Genomic DNA, 22,314 nt, shown 5'->3' on the forward strand with positions numbered 1-22,314 from the left:
AAACAGAAGTCAACTCAAGATGATTTATTTGGCAAATTTCAGATTTCTTCCAGACAAAATTGATCTTTTTTACATTGATTCAACGTCAGCAGACGTTGTAAAAATAACGCTCTTTCGAAAAATCGATGTAAAAATGATCAATTTTGGTGTCTGAGATGGCAGCATCCACTACACCAGCTATCAACTATTCAGAAGATCACTTGCGGCCTCACACGTCCCATCACAATCTTGTTATTCTTCACACCGAGCTGTTGCATATACTTAGACTTCATTTTCTGCACGTATCGTATGTCACGCTGGTGCTTCTTCATGACGGCAGTGCCTGCAGAAAAACAAACCACTATCACACACTTGCGGGACAATGAGCGTAGGACCATACACTCTCAAATTAGCTCCGATAATAACACTGAGCTTTGAAAGACAAAAATTCAGATGACGGAGCGGCGCGAAAGAAACTATAGTCAGCAGAAAAAAATTTCAAAAACTAGTCTTCTTTACATTGATTTAACGTTTGCAGGAGTTGTTCTACAACAGTCTGCAAGATCATCTATTATCACCCGCAATAAACTGCTCATCAGGTTTACAAATACCCAGGGCCTTGTTAACCGCCTCCCCCGTACCATCAGTCGGGGGGGCACAGCTGATTAGGGGCCCACTCATTGTAGTCTGATTAATGCTTTTTTTACTGTTTAAAAAAAATTACCACATAATAGCACGATAGTCAATATAATGGTTAAATCATTCAAAACTGTATTTACTGCTTTCCAAACCCCCGGCCGGGGGTTTTATCTCTACCTAGGGGCCCACTCATATTTAGTTCGTGCAGCGTTTTTCGGCTTTTAATTTCATATTTTCTTTCATTTTTGTAAAATTTTCTCAGTCGCTCAACTGCATTTTGTCTGTCTCTGCGATATTGGGCAAGCATAGTGGGTGATTAAGGGAGTGAAAAGTTTTTGTGTCCAAAAATAAAAATAATAAAACTAATAAAATGATGCAATATTCCTAAGTAAACACTACTCACTAACATAGCCTAGGTAATTAATAATTAAATTGATAAATTCCAATGTGAATCGAAATAGGTTACAAAGTGAAATGTTATCGGTAAGTTCTCGAAGTTCTAGCCTGCTGAAAGGCTACACCACACTAGGCTATACAAACTGTTAAGAAATGAATTATTGAAATCCTTCTGTGGCCGTGAATGCAATTGTTTTGAAGTGGTAGGTTAATTTAGACTTCAAACCACAACTTCTACCGTAATCCAATTTTAATTTGGTTACATACAAAGTGTGCATCTTGATAAAAAAAATTACTGCTCATAAAAATCAAAATGCATAAAAATTTTCTGGGGGGGGGCAAGTTCTCCACACCCCCTTTCCGTTTTACTTTTTCGGACATTAAGTTTTGCATTGTTCATTTATGTTTATAAATTTTACTTTTAACTCTGGTCCTTCCTCACGTTTTTCTAGATCCGCTACTGGATTTGTCGGCATAGCCTATTAACTATTTTTTTGTATAGAATCTTAAAAGTTGTAGTGGTTTACTCTTTGCTACAATGATGAATGTAAATTTTTCCCCAATCCCCACATTGAAAGAGTTTGCGGTCCTAAACGCTTTCTGGTCTTATTTTTCAGAGCGATTACTAAACATAGGGGCCCACTAGTGGACTTCGGGGAGGGGGGCGAAATGGTGCTCACACGGCCTTGTAAATATCCCACCGGGCTTGATAGAAAAAACGGTAAAACTCATCAAGGAAACATTAAAACCAGCTTTTTAGCTTTTAAATTGTTTTCCGCCCTAAACGCTTTCTGGTCTTATTAAAAGCATAAAGAGCATAAAAGCTTTTTAGCTGTTATGTAAAATTTCAAAACTAATGAAGGCGAAACGAAAAAAATCTCTCTCAAAACAAATCAGATATAAATTTGAAAAATATGATTTTGACAGCAGTGATCAGTATAGAAATAATTCTTAGCCGACGTTCAATTAAAGTTCGGATCTGCTTTAATGTTGCAAGTGCTACAAGTGTCCAACCAAATATTAAAAATACCTGAGTAGCCATGCCAACCGATAGCTCGATATTGCGCCATCAAGCGATCAATTAGAGGTCTCTTCGTCCTGTGGTGGAAGCGCTCGATCGGTGGGAAGTTTTGCTTGTAATATCTGCAACGAATTATTCGTGTAATGCCGAGCTTGTACGCTTATGAAGCAAACAACTCAGCGCCCTTACCCCACTCGTAGATTGTTGAGTTTTTGCTTCTTAGAAAACAAGCCCTTTTTTATATTGATGCAACGTCCGCAAACGTTTAAAATAAAACACAATGTAAAAAAATAACTGGTTTACTTCACAATGGAGATGTTAACGACCTGTTTTAGCCTGATGCTGCGAGTTTTCTGTGGTAATAGCAATATGCACTAGTTTTCGGAACACAGTTCCTTAGTCATGTGCTATGACGTCATAGCACATGACTAGGGAACTGTGTTCCGAAAGCTAGTGCATATCGCTATTACCACAACAAACTCGCAGCATCAGGCTAAAAGAGTTCGTTAATATCTACATTGTGAAGTAAGCTACGTTCATGCTGTTAAAAGCGAAACTCAATCTATTGAATAACTGGTGTGCTGACTGCTTACTTCATTAGACTTCTGTGACCGATTTTGGCGCCGGATGGTAGAACGAGTTCCGTTTCATCTTCATCATCGCCGTGGTGAACAACATCCGGGATCGCCAGTGACATGTCATCATCATCTAATTCGTCATCGGAATCAGGATAACTGGAACTGAGTGAACTTCAAGTTATTTTTTGAGCATCCACAGCAATAAAAACACAACTTCATATTTTTATGCGATTTATTTATCAGGAGTATGCGAGAAATAATGGGAAGATTGCGCAGTCGCTTTCATGATGTTATGGTAGCCTACAACTACCACATCAATAAGCATGTAAGAATTCTCAATGCTTTGTAAAAAACAGTTGTAGTCGAGTTTTCGCCTGACGAAATCTTTTAGGTAAAATCAGACACAGAACCAAGACGTAGATAGCTTCGGAAACAGTTGCAAAGCAATAATAAATTCAATACTTGATGTTAGTTTGAGATGTCCAATGTCCACTACCTGAAGTCATAAAAATCTGCATATTCCATAGAAGCATCACCGTCTGTGAACATCTTGCAATGTCCTTTGTCCTTCATGTGGTGTCGCACAGCTCTCAGTGAGTAGAAGGGATGACCCTTTTCATTGCACCACAAGCACACGTTGCCCATACCAACTTTCTCACCTGCGGCAGAATGAATGCACATTCAAACACTCAAGTAAAATAATATTAACCAGTCTTGAAAACACTGACTTCAAACATCTATGATATGGTATGTTTTGACATTTTACGCCAATCCGTTGAGCACATTCTGATAACTTTAATAGCCCAACGGTTCTTCACACATGAAAACATGCAACATCCTTGTATTGACAATTGATTTAAGATGCAACCTTGTCAGAATTATCTCACTCACCGTCATTAACGACTGGCTAGGAATGGTAAACTGGAGGACTGTTAACCAAGAAAAACCCAATCACGTGACTATGAAATAATGATACGTCACCATTTCAACCAATGTCAAAAGGAAAACATAAGTTAAAAGACACAAAATCTAAAAATAACGAATGTGGCATTCTGGTGAGAGAAACGTTTTTCCTGAAAGAAATCAGGCAATAGCTAACAACAGTCAAGTGCGGTGGAACTAATGGACAATGGACACGACAATAAAGTAAACACTGAACACCATGTTTAATTCCGAAACATTGTACCAAATAACAGAACAAACAAAAGAAGTGTAACGGGATGTTCCGAGATGGATCCGCTGAGGTTGGCTTAAAATAGAAATTTATGGAGAAGAATGATTGCTGTTTGCTGACGTCTTTAAAGAAGCAGCAAGTATTACCATTACCTAAGTAAGTTAGAAGGCCCTTCAAGTCGGTAAGATATTCAAGCTCTGGAATGAAGAAGCCGTGTCTCTTGGACATGTGGGACACATTGTTTTCCACTTTTGAAGATTTCTTTGGACAGAAAAAGCAATCTTTCGGGCCGAGCAAGAACTGGTCGGCCGTGTTTTCCGAAAGAAGCGATTCTACGTCCGCGTCGGAATCAAGTTTCACTCTGCAAATATTAACCGAGAATCAGTAGGCCACAGATGGGGGAATTAGTTGCTGTCAAGCCAGGCTGTGAACTCATATATGAGTTTATGAAGTGCAGTCGAATTGATTATATCGCACTTTCAGAGATTGTTAATTAATGTTGTTGTGTAAAATCGTTAGAAAATTTGCTTCACTAGAAATACATTGAAAATAACTTATTGAGTGGCTATCAGCACAAAGTGCTTATAACAGTCAAAGTACAGTATTAAAAATGTATGCTGTTAAAATTGTCATAACATTAATGCTGTAATACACCGCACTGCACAGTGTTTGGTCGTTATAAAATAGTCAACAAAAACTAACTTTGCCATAATGCCAGAAAGCGAAGAATTATCTGTGCAGTTTGATTCTGTCTGTGACATATCATCCGAATCGCTTTCGTCTGCTGTGAAATAATTATCAATCAATAACAATCATCAAATAAAGAGAAATCGAATGTAATAAAATATAATCTTCTGGGTATAAATCGCTTAAGAATGACGATTGACATTTACCGGCAATACACACAGATACAATACAATGCATTGCAGTGGAAACAAAATATTCTGTTGAAAGACTTCATAAAAAATGTTTTGCTCAAGTACACCCCTGGAAAGTCGAGCCTTCGTAACTTAATAAACAGTAGCACAAAAAATTCACTGCAAGCAAACCCCATTGTGGGTGTTTTAGAGAACACGTCAAGTACCAACCAATCGTTTCTTCATCGTCACTTAGATCTTCCCATTCCTCTTTCTCATCTTCTTCTGCCTGTTCTGCTTCTTCTCGCTCCTTGATTGCTTTCACTTGCTTTTGATACCAACGAAGTCGAGGATTGTCATCTTTACTAAGGTTTTAAAGAAAAAATATTGTTGCAACTTTTCAATGGACGTTTGTAAGTAACAATTTACATTTTAATTCCAAAATATGACTTAATTCATGTGTACAATTTACATCATGGCCACACTCACATGCATGACAAGCAGAGATGACAAATGTGGGTTTTCTGCTTGGCTTCGTTTAAAATCAAGATAGCAAAGTTATTTCAATCACATAAATACAAACAGCTATACAATTCATACTCTTTAGCAACTTGCTCATCAGATCTTATAACAGAAGGTTGTTTCATGTTATTATGTGCTTCTGTTAAAGCTTTATTGATTGATTGTCTTTCCACCAATTCATCTGTTTCATCAGACAAGCCTTAAAATAATAAAATTATTTTAGATTAAATACAGGCTTTTGTTGTTATTATTATATCAAATTTGTAAGGTTGACTCAAATATGCTTATTTTTAAATTCTCAGGCATAAACCTAGATAGACTGTAACCAGTGTAACCTTACTGAGAAACTTTAGATAACAACAAAGTATCTTTCACAATGACCATGACAATGTGCACCTCAAAGCGAATAACATATTTATTCTATGTTATTGGCCATTAGCAGAATTTTGAAAATTATTATTAGATGTCATTGTATCTGTGATATCTACCAATGTTATTATTAATGCTCCTAATTTTTGGTGTTTTGTTTGAATGGCAGCTAACTTTGGTGACCCTTTGGTCTTTCGATGCCATCCTTGTTGTGTCAAAAATTTGTGTTTTTGTATATTTTTGTTTATTTGCCAACAGAATAAAATAAACTGAACCATCAAGCTTCAGGTCATAAATTAAATGTCTTAGCTACAAGTAATGATTATGATATTAATCAAAAAAATCATTATAATATTAATTGTGTGAAAATAAATTTCTTTGCATTATGATATTAATACTTTTTATAAATGTAAGCTGAATGGAAGAGCACCAGTTTGTGTTAATAGCCACATAAAACGTAGCATACACACAATAAAGCATAACATTCTAAAATAAATAATATATTTTACACTAGAATAGGAAGGTATGAAAATAAACAAAACAATAATAGTTTACTTTTTTCAATGTGTGCTTGTGCCTGTTCTTGTAATGCCCTTTCCATACTTTTGAGCTGTTTAGCTTCAGCTTCCCGGTGCTTTTTAGATAGGAGGTGGTTTTTGTGAGCATTAAAAGTACTGAATTTGCGCTGACACAATTTGCATGAAACACCAACTACATTTTCTTGTGATTGATTACTGGCAACCTGAAAACATTATTGTGTTATTTTAAAATACATTTTTAAAATTGATAAAGCATAAATGCTAGTGAAAACACCCTAGAACTGTGACAATGGTTAGGTTATTTCTTTTGCAACACACTAGTTTTATGTAGCAAGCCTACCATACATTGTATTCTCTAAAAAGCCTATGACGTGTTTAAGCCATAATAAAAAAGGCATTAATGCTGGCAGCTACACTAAGTACATTGACAACAAAGTAATTGGATGAAATAACATCATTTTAATTTCAACAAACCTAACAGACAATAAATTGAATAGATTTACAGCAGAGCACTGTGTCTTTCACAAGCACCTAACTATTTTTTTGGCCGTGGGGGCGAAAGCGTGTTTCATCAACAGTAACGTAAATTCAGCAAAATGTCATGCAGATGGATGCCGTAATTAGGTCGTCACACTAGGATTGCTTTTATTGCCACACTCGGAGTTATTGCTACGTTCGACCTACCGTTAATTACTATAAACAAAACTCGACCAAAACACATGTCATGCGTCTGCGTTGGCTAGCGGTTGATGGACTGCGACTCTTAAAGCTAAGCACAACATAAAGTTTAGCAACGAACTAGATTTAATAGCATGAAACAAGAGACGAAAAGGTTTACTAAAAGGTATACTGTAAATGGAATGAAAATACTAACTTGATCATACGCTTCAAAATATACCTGTTGAAAGCAAAATCATTCATGTTTACATCAATTCAACAGCACGTCACCTTGAATCAATGTAAAAGTTGCTGACATCCGTAAACAGCCCTTAAAAAATAGTTACGGAGAGACGTTTGATTAAGTTTTCGACTTGACATTGCTCCCTTTTCTCTACAATATCGCAACTTATGACTGACCTGCTTTCAATTCGCTGTAAAACGCCCGTTTTGGTGTTGCAGATGAAACAAAAGATGCGCATATTCCCGCCTTTGATCGGGTTTCTATGGCAATGGTCGTGTGTGCGCCATGCAGTTTGCGCGAGTCCGTTGTTGCGTTGATTACCGTATTTTACGGACCATAAGGCGCACTTTAAATCCTTTTTTTTCTCATAAATTGGTCGTGCGCCTTATGGTCCGGTGCGCCTAATGTATGGATCAAGTGCGGTAGTGCTGTATTGCCTACACTCAAAACCAGTACCGATACTACTATTATATATGGTCCGGTGCGCCTTATGTATGAACAAAAAACTGATCAAAGCAATTTATTGACAGTGCGCCTTATAGTCAGGTGCACCTTATGGTCCGTAAAATATGGTATGTCGCGTGTGCGCAGTGTACCAGCCCTTGTTGCGCTGGGTAGTGATTACCTCGGGCCCAGACTTCAAGTACATTTTCACAGCGAGCGATTCACTGCAGAGGTTTCGACTTTCGAAAGCGACATGGAGTCTGGTTGCAAGCGCATTAAGCTAAACGCACGCTGCGTCTACGTAGCAAATTATGTTGTTTTTGAGTGCATTCAACATCTGATGACATTGAATCGATGCAAAATGGTAGATTTTTGCTATGTCCCAGGCAGCAAAATCAGTCATTTTTACATTGATTCAATGTCTGCAGACGTTAAATCAATGTAAAAATGACAGATTTTTTTGTCTGGGGTGGGATTGTAGCATCGCTACTCGTTCTAGTGATTATTTATCGCAAAGCTGTTGCGGTTTGCATTTAAAAAATGTTTTTCTGCTGCCGATCGCTAGTTCATCTATTGTTTTATGTATCAATACAGCATAAAAAGTTGCTTCCATGAAGAAATATGCATGGGGGCCTGGCCCCACGCCTTAGGTGTCTTTGTCACATTAAAACATAATCAAATATGTCTAAAGAGTGAAGAAAACATCAATAAATTATTTTCACAAATCTATTTTAGCTGAAAAAACAAAAATTATGTTGACCACTGTTATCTACGAGGTAGAAATATCACACAGATGTGATTAACTTAAAATTTAAATCTCACCAAAGCTTGCTGTGCAGCTACTTTGTCTTGAAAACTTTGAACTGAAACAGGTGGCAAGCCGACTACTTTTCTTTTCAAATTGTAACGATGCCAATCAGATTTGTAATGAAGCCTTTGCACTTCAGCATTGGTGAACACAACATGGCATGTGATGCAAGTAAAGGCCGCTTGGGACATGATGGAAAAACTTTAATTTGCAACAGAAACCACTACACTACTTTAAAACTAGGTGTATAATATTATACTTGATTGAATTATAGAAATAATCTAAAAGATGTATGTATATATTGTATAGAGAACAGTGGTTTCAAAATAGATCATGGAGTGACAATATTTGTCAAAATAAAAATAAAATCATTTAGAGCATTTAGACAATCTGCATTATTAAAACATGACCATAAGAAGTTGCAAATCTTATGCAGTCAGGCAGAAAGCGTTGAGATTGAATATATATTTTTGGTATAATTACATCACAATTTACATCACACTCTTGTTCTCATAAGTGTCAGGTAAATAAGTGCATGGACAGCTTGTTCATAGGGAGCAAGAGGTGTACCTATAAATTTAGGTTTTACACCTGTTTGAAAGACCCAGTCTAAAATGGACGACTTGCCTAATACTGAAAATAGGCTGTATCTCTTTGAATGCTTTAATCTAGAAATTTTCTGTGTGTTTTAAAAAGATGCAGCATAGTTTGGTTTATGCTTTGCTTGAGAAAATACTCACTTCAATATGGTTTTGAATAAAGTTGGGCTACTGAAGCAGTCTTTTTATAAGCTACTTTGATTACAATGATCAAGACCAGGTTTTTTGTTTCATGGCTGAAGGAGAGCAAGGATCATCACAACTTCTTTGAGGTAACAATTTTAGCTTAGGTTATCCTATTTGAGATGTACGCTGTACGGTAAGTTGAATTTGGGTGTTCAAAGATTCTTAAAACCTTCCTTCAATAGTCAGAACTAAGGGCTGCTTGAAAAGTGTGTTTAGTCTACATCAAGGGTGGGCAACTTCTCCAGTCGGCGGGCCTGATATGGGAAAATGAAGTACTTGGTGGGCCGGATTCATTAATGGCTACATTAATCGCGTATTTATCTACCTAAACAAAGAATGAATTGTAGCCTATTTAATGTAATGTAAACTTTAAGTTTAAAGCCTAGAGACCAAAAACAGTACCATATTTAATGAATTCATCAACAATTAATGTAATGTACTTCAATAGCTGCTCTGAAGTCAACGAGACATCTGTGGTCGATCAAAGTTGTCAAGTTCTTTAAACTCTGACTGCATGTCGGACGTAGAAACCCTCAGTAAACACTGTAGCTGAACATCAGTGAGATTGAATCGCAGCTTTGTCTTGTTAATGTTCATGGTCGAAAATATTTCCTGGCAAATTTATGTAAACCCGAACAGAACAAGTAGTTTCATGGCCATCTTTCTCAGGTTGGCAAACCTGGACTCATTCAGTGACTCATAAAATTTGTAAATGCTTTTAGATTGGAATATCTCTTTCAGGGTAGAGGCATACTGCAAATCAATCAATTCCAGCTGTGGAGCAAAGAACTAAAGAATAGCTAACAGTCACTACTGTTTTACGTAGTAACCAAGTAGTTGGGGTTTGCGGCAGCGTGTGGCCACGGGCCACATTATCATGTTAAGACCGGAAACTGTCTGCGGGCCGCTCAAAATCCCGTCGCGGGCCGTAGGTTGCCCGCCCCTGGTCTACAAGTACCTATTAAAATAGCCTATACCAGGGGTCACCAAATGGCGGCCCGCCACGCTGCATCGCTGCGGCCCACGGAAGGTATCAGCGTACAAGTATAACAAAAAATACTTTTCTTGAGGAGTTAATGAGCACGAAGGCAAAAAATACTTTCTGGGAAGCATATTTTCGCTTTGCATACGATTCCACCGACCGACCAATCAGATTATAGTTTTAGGTGGGGGTTGCTTAAAGTTATTCCAATGCGATGTCCAGCCACACTGTCCCAGTGGTTGATTAAAACGTTTCTTTTCGAATTTCGAAATTGTCTGTGAGCATAGGGTTGCTTATTTTAAGTTTGCAAATGTCATGTAAACACTAGTGTGCGTTTCACCGTTATTGTGTTTCATGAGCAGTATTCCCTGTATGCAAGTTTTTGTTGGCAAAATAGGTCGGTGTGCCAACTCAATTTATAATAAATTGGCAAAATATTATATATAGGTAAACCGACAAATGCGCGGAGGTTTTGAAGAAACTTTAATGTAGCTTAAATAGTTCTTGCACATTTCAATTAATTTTTATCCTGTGGCTAGCCTAACATCTTGGGTACGTACTCCCAAAAAATTACGTCATTTCCGGTTCGCGTTTTTACGCAGGTAATTAAAGACACACTACCCTCATTTTCTTTTAAAAATATGAATGCGTGACGCCTATTAGGGATATGCGCACGCGGAATATCATTGCGGGGAAACCACTTAAATAAATAGGTTTACATCACCTATTGCACAATCGAATGAATGAATAACGGCTCACAGGGCTTAGGGACGTCGGAACTCTCTTCCTGTGACCCCAGCAGTGCCGGTCTTAGGGTATTTCGGGCCCTGTGCGGAATATGCTTTGCGGGCCCCAATGACAATTATCCAAATCATCCAATTCAGTAGCGTAGCTGGGTATTTTGAAAGGGGAGGGAGGTTTGAGGGCCGGCGGCCGAAGCCTGACGGCGTGTTCGCCAAAGGCGACCCCCAGTGGCAGGGGGTCTTGGGGGCATCCCGCAGAAAAAAAATTTGAAAAATTACTTTAAATTTGGTGCATTTTAAAAGCATGTTCAACAAAAATTTGGGTATGAAACTGTCTAACTATCTTTATGTTTTCTGCATTTTCTGAGTAAATTACGGGCCCTGTACAATCGCACGGTTTGCACACCCCAAAAACAGGCACTTCCCCCAGACCAGGGTATTGGTATTTCATTGAATTAATACTCCTTGTAGAATTGGTATTTCATTAAATGGATAAAGGAAAATTGCTCTCCTGAACATTTTACGTCATTCTTTTTCCTTACAGACTGGCTACTTCAGTGAATCAGCAGGCAGACATCAAGTAGCCTACCGACAGCAGGCAGACATCAACTAGCCTACCTACCGACAAGAGCCTACCGACAGAAGATTAGTTGGTTCCTTTTCGCCGCTTCCTATCGTCTGTTGTATCGCATTTGTGATCGCACTGTATATATTGCATGATATCGCAATGGGCGCAAATAAAAACATTTACTTATTGGATGGTTTTAAACCAACCATAAGAGTCGAACCAGCGCCGCTTGATCTGATTTGATTGAATCTTTATCCTAGGACTGGGAAAGCTTCTTGCAGAGCTTAATTGATTGATTGATTTGAATCTTTATCCTCGGACTGGGAAAGCTTCTTGCAGAGCTTAATCCTGGCAGTTTCGCATACTTGTAGAGGCTTTGAATCACTGACGCAGGCCCGGTCACCGAGATTGACAGAGTGAAGTTTCCGACTGTTGAAGTCTTGTTGCCGGGGAACTATTCCAAATTCCATCCATTAGATGCCGCTGAATGGAGAGCAGTCCTTAACGTGCGTTGCTCAAGCGTATTGAGTGGCGTAGCGGTCAGTGGAGTGGTGCCTCACTCTACCGGCCCACGTTCAATACTCGGTGCGTCACAGGAAGCCTCACTTAACTCTTAAAAAATTGTTGCTCAAAAAATATTGGTACCGGTAGGCTACGTGAAAATCACATCACAATGAAAGAATAAGAACACTTGATAAATCAACAAGACTAAGCGAAACACAAAATGAACAAGCACACATAAGCAGAAGAGTGGGAATGGATAAAATCGACCAACGATCCTCACGCAGTGCTTCTACCTCCGCTTTTGATATGATGTCGGAGCATGGAAAAACTTCGATGTCTTTTTGAAGGTGAGGAGGAATGCTTCCGTGGACACCTTCCTCCTTTGGCTGCATCTTCAAGCAGCAGTCGATTTCCAAGCTGGCAACTGGACCTTCCTTGTTTTGTAAAAAAAAGTAGTGCTGCCAGATCTTTTTGTATTGTATTTATTATCATTAAAACTGTTTTACTTCTGTGGCCTTATTTTATTTTTTTGCATAAATTGTCTCATATGATATAACTCTAATTTCGATCACAACTTATATATAATAGCACAAACTTTCATCAACTCGAATTCAATAACTTCAGCTCTCAATCAAGAAAAGGGTCTAATAGAATAATTTCAAATTTCTATAATTTTGTAATATAATTTCTATAAATTGTATAATTTCTAACCTCAACCCTCAATCTAGAAAAAGGCCAAATGTATAATTTCTAAAGCTAACAGAATCTAAAAAAAAAAAATCTGTGGAATCTGGCATCAAAAAGTCCAATCTGGCAACCCTAGCACACCTGCGCTCATATGATCAGGTGACGTAATTGAATCTTCGATAGCGTGGTTCGTCTACAATGAAGAAACTAGAAGAGATTTCTTTTGTTTCTTTTGATATGACGACAGTATCTGCTCTTCGCTGCAAATCAAGAAAATATGGCGTTAATAGGATTTCTGAAGAGCCAGCAATGGCAAAGTGAATTTCCCTAACGGCAAACTTGTTAATGCAGTAAAATTAAAAAGTTAGATTTAGTTAGATTTGAAGAGAAATTTTTCTACTAAAACAAAAAGGTAAGATGTTACATTTTCTATCATTGCAAGAATGGTGCTAGTGCTACAAAATTAACCAGTTGGAACCTACAATTTTTTTGTTTGTTTATTATAATTTACACCTGCGCGCATTCGATGGTATTTTAGCTGTTACACGCATTTGTCGGTTTACCTATATAGATTTAAAGACTTTTTCTGATTGTATTATTATGAAAATATTTAGCTTAACTCAATTGGTAAAGAATTTAATATGAAAATTAACGCTAAAAAGACTAAATCAATGATAATCTCAAAATCACCAGACACTTCAGTACTCCAAATTATAATTGACAACGAAATTATACAAAAAGTAAAATCTTTTTCATATCTTGGTCATTTAATAACTGAAGATGGGAGGTGTGACCATGAAATTCTTAGACGGATAGAAATTGCAAGAACTACATTTGGAAAAATGAAAAATATTTTAACCAATCAACGTTTAAATTTATCAACTCGTCTCAGGATATTAAAATGCTATATTTGCTCGACCCTATTATACAATTCCGAAACTTGGACAATGTCACAAAAAATGGAGAAACGGATCGATGCCTTCGAGCTCTGGACATACAGGCAAATGTTAAAAATTTCATGGAAACAAAAGATCACTAACGATGAAGTACTCTCCAAATTCAATTCAAGCAAAATGCTCTTACAAACAGTCAAAAGAAGAAAATTGAAGTATTTCGGACACACAATAAGGCAAAATTCATTACAAAGATCATTAATAGAAGGGAAGATACAGCTACCGCAAAATGACTTGAGACCTACCTTATTTTTAAAGAAAAACACAGGTTTATTTGTAATAACGCTTTTATTAAAAATAGTCACTTTTGTTAATATTTTGTCATATTGCCCTTGTTTTTGATAACCATTTGCAAGCGTTTGGGCATAGAGTCGCTTAAATTTCTAAAATAATCCGGTGTCATTTCCAGATACCACACTTTTTTCAGCTCTTCTTTAAGAGTATCCAGGTTAGGAGTTTTTTTTTTTCGGCCATTGTTCTCTTCATTTTGTGCCAGCAATTTTCGATGGGATTTAAATCCGGGCTGTTGCCAGGCCATTCAAGAACATTTATTTGTTGGTGTTCAAGGAAGTTGTTACTTTTTTAGATTTGTGGCAGGGTGCACTATCATGCATGAACACCTCGGAGCCATTAATGTGGAAGAAATTGAGCATATGCTCCTCCAAAACTTGCATATAGAGATCAGCGTTCATTTTTGTGTTTTTTGGAAGAAAGTGCAGGCCTCCCCTTCCCTTCTCTCCAGAAAAACTTCCCCACACCATGACTGACTGTGGGTGTTAACAGTCGGAACCGTATATCGAGGATCAAAACGATCAGATGACCTTGGACGCCGAACCGTAGTAGACCCCATCTTAAAGACCTGGAAGTTGTTCTCATCAGAGAACATTACTTTTCTCTATTGCTCAGTGGTCCAATGGGCATATTTCTTGGCAAATGCTAGCCGTTGTTTTTTCATCCGCTCATTGATAAGAGGCTTTTTGACAGCTTTACGGCTCGGAAGATCCAAGTCCTTTTGGAGGCGGTGCTGAACTTCCTCTGAATTCTCATCACTACTTTATTCTAATAAAATGCCCAAAGCAATTCTACAGTAACATTGTCTTGCTAATAGCCCATTGTGTACGTATTATACATCATAATAGATTTGAGTGAAACAATTGCCTTTTATGCAATACACAATGGTTTAATACTTATTGCAATTAAAAACGTGTGAAAATGATCGAGGTCTCAAGTCATTTTGCGGTAGCTGTAAATGGTAAAAGAAGTAAAGGCAGACCAAGAATGATTTGGACAACAAACATCACAAAATGGACAAAGTTAACTTATGAATGTGCAGTACGCACAGCTCATGGTCGAGAACAATGGCGCATTGTATCCAACCCTCCATACAAGGAAGGAACAAAATGATGATGATGACTGCAAAACGTTTTTTTTTTAAGAAATATGGAACGTTTCACGATTTTGCGTGTCACCGTTGCGCGGGCCGCGGGGCCATGCTAATCTTCTCTGTATCGTTCCAATTTTAGTATATCTACTGCCGAAGCAAGTCCTGCAAAATGTTATTAGTGCGCCCGCCACAGCTCTCCTTAGTGCCAAAGTGGCCCGCATGCAAAAAAGGTTGGTGACCCCTGGCTAGGGATGGGCAATATAGAATTTCGAATAGTTGCAATCCGAATATCTAATTATTCGAATTGAAATCACATTTCGAATCGAATTTTCCAAACCGAAATGAAACAATCCCCTTTTCCGACTACCAAAATTTTTTATCGATTTTTCGCCGATCAATTACATTCGGCTCAACGATAGCTATTCGCTCTAGCGAAAACGGCTAGCCAGCTCCCATTACCAGTGCGGTTTGTGGACGTCGGAAGACCGTTGTGCTGTGGATTTGCATCGTACTAAACATGAAACGCAATTCAACTCTGGGTGAAGCTACCGCTACACCTAGCGTCGGAAGTTCCACAACAATGCAGCAGTCCAATATAGATTGATCTATGGAGCTCCGGTGTTGAAGTGACAAATACTTCAGCATCAAGTAATGACGACAACGAACAGCTTTCAGCTGCCGAAGAAATATGATCGCACCTTTAGGCAAAAGTGAAAAACAGAGATGCAATTGAATGGTGGAACAAAAATTAAGAAAAGTTCCCGCTGTTGTTTGATCTTGAGGGGAAGTATTTAGCCACTCCTGCCACTTCTGCATCCTGAGAAAGATCCTTCGCGAGTGCGGGATTAACAGCATCAAAATTGCGATTGCGACTCAGATAGCATTTAGAAGCTTTAAACATTCTTCACTGTAACAATTAACAAAGACTTGCTCTCCTGGGCAGTTACTGTTGTTTTACGTTTCGTTGCCGCTTTTTCATTATGTGTCTTCAATAAAACCAGAATAAAAACAAAGCTTTTTGACATTTTCTGAAATTAAACAAAGTTATTCTAGAAATTCTAAATTAGAACAATTATTCTAGAACAGGGGTCACCAAATGGCGGCCCGCGGGCCGCATGCGGCCCGCCACGCTGCATCGCTGCGGCCCGCGGAAGGTATCAGCGTACAAGTATAACCAAAAATACTTTTCTTGAGGGAGTTAAAGAGCACGAAGGCAAAAATTACTTTCCTGGAAGCATATTTTCGCATTGCATACGATTTCACCGACCGACCAATCAGATTATAGTTCTAGGTGGGGGTTGCTTAAAGTTATTCCAATGCGATGTCCAGCCACACTGTCCCAGTGGTTGATTAAAACGTCTGTTTTCGAATTTTGAAATTGTCTGTGAGCATAGGGTTGCTTATTTTAAGTTTGCAAATGACATGTAAACACTAGTGCGAGTTTCACCGTTATTGTGTTTCACGAGCAGTGTTCTCTTTATGCAAGTTTTTGTTGGAAAAATGGGTCGGTGTGCCAACTCAATTTATAATAAATTGGCAATACATTACATATAAATTTAGAGACTTTTTCTGATTGTAGTATGAAAATATTTAGCTTAGTAGGCCTACTGCAAAACGTTTTTTTTTTTAGAAATATGGAACGCTTCACGATTTTGCGTGTCATCCTTGCGCAGGAGCCATGCTAATCTGTATCGTTCCAATTATAGTATATGTACTGCCGAAGCAAGTACTGCAAAATGTTGTTAATCAACAAATTCTTGCCACGCTGATGAGCACCGCAAGTGACAGTTGTCTATAATAAAAGAAAGACGGTTTTATAGATTCTCATAAAAAGGATGAAAAACCAACTCATTGCTTTTTTAGAGGGAAGACTGTTCATAAATTACGATTTTTCGGTGATTTCCACAAGCGTTTGTTTCATGGTACCTGGTGTGATGATGTCTAGTTTAGCGTTGGTGGTGCCTTCAACATTTAGTTGCAGAATGGTCACTCCTTGACGTACAACAGCTGGTGCTGTTCGCCCTGACAAGGGCGCTGTGCTTGGTCTGGGAGTGCCATTCTGATGATTGTTCTTCCGCATAACTTTATAGCGACAGTTGTAGCAAGTTTAGTTTCCCAAAGTCGGTACTTGCGGGGGCGGTCACGTGGAGGTACTTGCTTTCGTCGGCAGAGAGTGCTGCTTGTGAGTGTGGTGAAATGCAAACGGCAGCACACATTATCAAGGATTGCCGGCTATACAGACCTCCTCATGGTATAGAAGGCCTAGTTTCCATCGATGACGACACCAGGCAGTGGTTAACCAACGGATGCCCTGACATATAGCGACAACACGAGAGAAGAGAAGATGGTACCTGGTTTCTTTTTCCCTGTTATTGGAGCCTATTTTTCGCTGATATGTTTGCAGGTCACTATTGTTGCCTGTATTGCGATGTGTCAAACATTTCCTTGTTTACTGAAACTGTTAATTGCAAGATATCTTTTGCGAAGCGAAGTAACAACACCACTCTTGCTTGGCGATGAATATTCTGATGAAACCGCTCGCCTCGCTATAAGTAGCAGTGGGCTATACTGGGGGGATTTTTCAAAAACAACAGAACTAGAGTTTAAAAGGTGCCTATGGACATACCTAGGAATGTTAAAAAAAAATTTTTTGATTTCGTGCAAATTCCGGATGGAGTCCGGACTTTATGTGAAAAATACAAAATGGCCGCCATACAAATTGACAAATCTGCAATAAATCTGCTTCCTGTCAAGCTTTTGGGCTGATTTTGGTGTCAAAAGAAGCAGAAAGTTGAGCCTGTTAGTGTAAAAGAACAATAAACACTTAGTGTGTATGGGAACTACAAAACAAGGGGGAAAAAGTGCCTTTTGAAGCTTTTTTCAGCTTGTTTTCTGTCAAATTCTTCAAAAAATTTTCACATTTTACTTCATTTCAGACTTTTAGATTTGAGTTATCAGAAATTGCATGTTATTAGCTTGAATAATAACATGAATAATAAATTGAACCCCCATCAGTTCCAGAGCAAGCCTCATCCCCAGTCAGCAAAAAGCCTAGAGCTAAGGTGGACTACGAACGGTACAAATATGTACTCCCATCACCAAAAGTAGTATCCACACACAAGCATGCCATGGCAATGTCACAAGAAGTGGATGCTGCCACCAGTCTTCTGGCTAAAGATGATATAACAAAGGCGACTCTCCACTATGACTCAACAACGAGGTCGAGGATCGAGGGTGAGTGGCCCTGTCTAATCTTAAACTTCCTCTCCGATGATACCTCCCACAGTCCCACAACAAGATGATTCCTCTTCGACCCGTTCATTTTGCCTACGAAGATTGTCAGCAGATCATCAGCTTGTTTGTTGAGACATTTCGGCGTCTAGCAGTAGCAACTGGTGAAAGGGCTACTGCAGGTGAGCTCTGGGCAAAGATCAATGCTGTAATGACTGACGCCGCGTCAAAGAATTTGATGGTAGAAGGTGAGGTTTCGAAGAGGCTTCAAGCAACACATGTTCCTAAACACATACTGTGCAAGTCACATGTGTGTGAGAAATTGGATGAGTCATGCCTGCATGTCCTAAAATCAGCAGAAGACCAGATCGGTTTATGCCAGATGTTAGAGAAACGAGAGCCAAGACTGAAGTCATACCTTCGAGTAGGCAAGTCAATTGTCGCCTCAGTTGTAGTCCCGGCTCTAGTGAAGCTTGTGGCTAGGGGTGGTGATGGCAAGACTACTTCCATGGCAGACGAGTTTAGCCTGGTGTTGGAGGAGAGTGGTACTCACAAATCCTTCTCGCTCTATAAAGACCGCAGATTCACAAGATTGGGTCACACTGCTGGTGCGTTGGTTGATTGTGTTCTCAATTTCAAGAAGATGCTATCCAGAACTAGCAAGAATAACCTCCTTGTCAGAGCATATTCCCTTTACCTGGAGAATGAGTTCATTGTGGCATCACTAAAAGCATGGTCTCACTTCTGTCACAAGGTGACAATGCCTTACCCTAACATGGTAGAGCGTTGCCAACAATCCGACCTCGTCAGGATCCTTCCTAAACTACATAATGATCTTGAGAGGGCTAATCTTGAAACCCTGTCTGAGTTCCACGTTCCCTGGAAGCATGTGAATGCTGAATCACACAGCCCCACAACAGACCTTGACCACTACTTAATTACTGCTATTGCCAAGCAGAGTGCGCTTGGCCTCAAGATGCAATGCGGAAGAGAGTATTGGGAAGACGAGACAGAGAATAGTGAGAGGAGTAGAAGAATCCATGCACTAACTGAAGAAATGAGGGTAAACCTCCCCACAGAGAACTTGCTTGCAGAAAGATACTTAGCCTGATTCGGAAACCTTGGAGGACTGTCAGCAGCACATTCAAATAGATACTTCAAAGCAAAACGAATAAGAGATGATCTTATGTTTGCTAAAGATGCACCAATTAACAGTGAGCTTGCATCTCGCAAAGTGATGAAAAAGTTAGATGAAATGGAGATTGCATGGACAGAGACACAGAAAGAATTGATGAAAACTAAACTGAAGGAACGCATGAAAAAGAGCAGGAGGGAGGGAGATTTCCTCAACCACCTGGTGGATCAATGTAAGGTACATGGAGGGCCAATTACAAAAGTAGAAGAGCTCCGAGCTCTTCCAACAGCATCACCATCCACGCTGAAAAAATCCTCCGGATGGAGATCCAGTACCAACGGATGATTCATCCACGCGACAGCCAGGCAAATCCCAGCCTCTACAAAGTAAACAGCTTGAATGTAGATACTATGCTGCTGAACCTAGTTGTCATTCTTGGAACTGAGGATGAGGATGTTGGGACCATCTTCCCAACAGAAGATGAGGTATATGCCATCTTAACCTCTACTGGCACTGCTGCAACTTCCTCTGGTGACACAGATCAACCAGTGAAAATGTGTATTGCAGCAGCAATTCCTGAACTCCATAAAGAATACCCTATAGGAACAAATGTGGCTGTGGTGTGGGACGGAGAAAACAATCAACGTCAGTGGTTTTTGGCAAGGGTCTGCCGTTTAAACGATGATGGCACTGTAGAATGTGACTACTACCAGCGGGTTAATGATAAGAACAATACCATGTGGAAAAGACCAAAAAGAGATGACATTCAGGATGTAAATCCTGTTCAAATCATCCCTGTCACAGTAGAGACGGAATGGGTGTTCCAAGGTGTGACGACCATTGTGTCGTTACTAAAATGTATAAATGTTTCTCAAATATCTAGTGTATTTCATGACATTTTTATGTGAATTTCATATACCGGTAACAAGTTATGTGTATATAGTGTTGAAATTGTCATTATTATTCTTGGATGCAACCAGTAATCTCAAGTTGCACCAACAAACGTGAAAAAATTATGAAAAATATTGACCAAAATATAATAGTTTCAAAGTTTTAGAGAACATTCAAGCATGCTGGGCGTTTTGTTGCTCTTTTAAAGTAACAGGCTCAATTTGCTGCTTCTTTTGACACCAAAATCAGCTCAAAAGCTTGACTGGAAGCAGATTTATTGCAGATTTGTCAATTTGTATGGCGGCCATTTTGTATTTTTCACATAAAGTCCGGACTCCATCCGGAATTTGAACGAAATCAAAAAAATTTTTTTGCACGTTCCTAGGTATGTCCATAGGCACCTTTTAAACTCTAGTTCTGTTGTGTTACTTAAAAAAAGTCAAAATCACCCCAGTATAGCCCACTGCTACTATAAGTGCACAAAACAAGTGGCCTCTATTTATCAGGCATTGTTAAAAAAGTCAAAAGTGTTGTAAAAGGAGCTTGGCCTGGCAATAGCGTTGTTCGATTAATTTTGTTGCTACGGTATTCTAACATAAATATGAACAACATGTAACGCTGGATACTGGGTACGAAATGCGTTCTTTTCTAGCATAAGAGTCAACCTACCTAACATTTTATTAGTGCGGCCCACCACAGCTCTCCTTAGTGCCAAAGTGGCCCGCATGCAAAAAAGGTTGGTGACCCCTGTTCTAGAATAATTCTAGAATAGCCAATTATTATATTTTGCCCATCCCTACCCCTGGCCTATACAATTGCAAAGGTGGGTCATTTCATTATAATTCATCCAGGCCATGGAACCATAAAATTTATAATTGTCCCATTTTTTCACAGTTTAAAATGCTTGAAATTCTGAGTTATTTGGCACAAATTTTGTCAAAATTGGTCGAGCGGTTTTTGTTTTATCGCTATTTTAATGTTTAACCACCAGGTGGCGATTTTTTTAGTGAGCCGCATAAAAATGCTCATATCTTGGGACCTAGTTGCCCAATCTTCATAAAATTGGTATCTATCCCCCCATTTTCAGGGATGGGCTTTCCAAAAATGAAGGTTAAAATGAGCTAGGAGTTATACTTTTTGTGATATAAACATTTGTAGTGCTACGATAGCATGGCCGATTTCGCCATGCGGCCACACATTTTTTTCAAAATTTTTTTGATTATTATTATTAGCATAGATGTTATATTCCAAAAATATCTTTTAAATCACTTACAATTCACAACCTCATAATAAAAATTGTGCACAAAAATGCAGAATTTTTAAAATAGTCAAAAACATTGGATTTTATTTTTTTTGGAATTTTGGGATAAGACTTTAGATTTCATTACCACTACTTGTATTACAACTATTTTATAAGCAGAACTGTAGTCAAGCTTTCTTCTCAATGCTAATATTGACGTAGATAACTGACTCCTATTCTAATAATTCTACTTTAATCACTAACAATTCATCAGCCCATACTGGGTGGTCCGCCCCTCCCCCCCCCCCCCGTTACTACGCCACTGTATGTCAAGCAAAGCATAGTAGTATAATACATTATTACACTAAGTGAAGGAGTCAAGACATAAAGATGAAGGAGTTTAATACATCGAAAGGATGTAATGAGTTTGTCCGATGTGGGAAATAATTATATCATTTTCCAAACATGTCTCGCTGCTACTGGTAGGACAGTGTGCACAGTACAATTGTGTTACTTTAATTTGTCAGAAGTTACATTAAAGAACAGCGACAGTCTTAATAGTAAAGTGAGTTATACGCAACAATCTAAGAAATACATAACAATCTGAGAAAGAAAGTACATTACAAAATAAAGTCACACTATTCTGACGATATAACTACAAGTCTATACACTTCTGCTATCATTTCTGAATTGGAATACAGTATATAGGCTTTGTCTGCACTGATCATTGTAAAATTACATACATACATCATTGTAAGATTATTAGTGCCAAGAAGTGTACGAAACATTAAAGATAGTTTTAAGTGACTTTTGCAATAAAATACAATTAAAAAGGATTCAATAAACCTATAGTTTTGCATGCATAACTAGTGCATCCCATTTTGCATTTAACATCATGTGACACTGGACAAAATATGCTCACTGCAGAGCCATTACAACATGTGAGGGGCAACAATCGGAATGAATAAAAACGCAATTGAACAA

General features: G+C 38.5%; 1 protein-coding gene, 2 non-coding genes and 1 pseudogene across 3 annotated transcripts; all 4 read right to left on the minus strand.

The window, feature by feature from the left end:
- Positions 1 to 22,314, minus strand: part of LOC145776957 (uncharacterized) — an 868,661-nt pseudogene that overhangs the window by 63,511 nt on the left and 782,836 nt on the right.
- LOC145776915 (cytoplasmic 60S subunit biogenesis factor ZNF622-like) lies at positions 10 to 8,504 on the minus strand. The gene is made up of 10 exons (XM_082588141.1): positions 8,242 to 8,504; positions 6,091 to 6,277; positions 5,245 to 5,365; positions 4,876 to 5,009; positions 4,490 to 4,571; positions 3,940 to 4,148; positions 3,110 to 3,272; positions 2,629 to 2,775; positions 2,045 to 2,157; positions 10 to 322 (listed from the first exon to the last, which is right to left on the minus strand). The coding sequence occupies exons 1-10, from the start codon at positions 8,416 to 8,418 to the stop codon at positions 189 to 191; spliced, it is 1,467 nt and encodes a 488-aa protein (XP_082444267.1). The 5' UTR covers positions 8,419 to 8,504; the 3' UTR covers positions 10 to 188.
- On the minus strand, positions 14,884 to 14,992 carry LOC145777817 (U6 spliceosomal RNA). The gene has a single exon (XR_014290387.1). It is a non-coding gene; the product is annotated as a U6 spliceosomal RNA (small nuclear RNA).
- LOC145777810 (U6 spliceosomal RNA) lies at positions 16,462 to 16,563 on the minus strand. Its single transcript, XR_014290382.1, has one exon. It is a non-coding gene; the product is annotated as a U6 spliceosomal RNA (small nuclear RNA).

Source organism: Aplidium turbinatum, chromosome 9 (genome assembly GCF_918807975.1).
Source record: "Aplidium turbinatum chromosome 9, kaAplTurb1.1, whole genome shotgun sequence".
Classification (NCBI taxonomy): domain Eukaryota; kingdom Metazoa; phylum Chordata; class Ascidiacea; order Aplousobranchia; family Polyclinidae; genus Aplidium; species Aplidium turbinatum.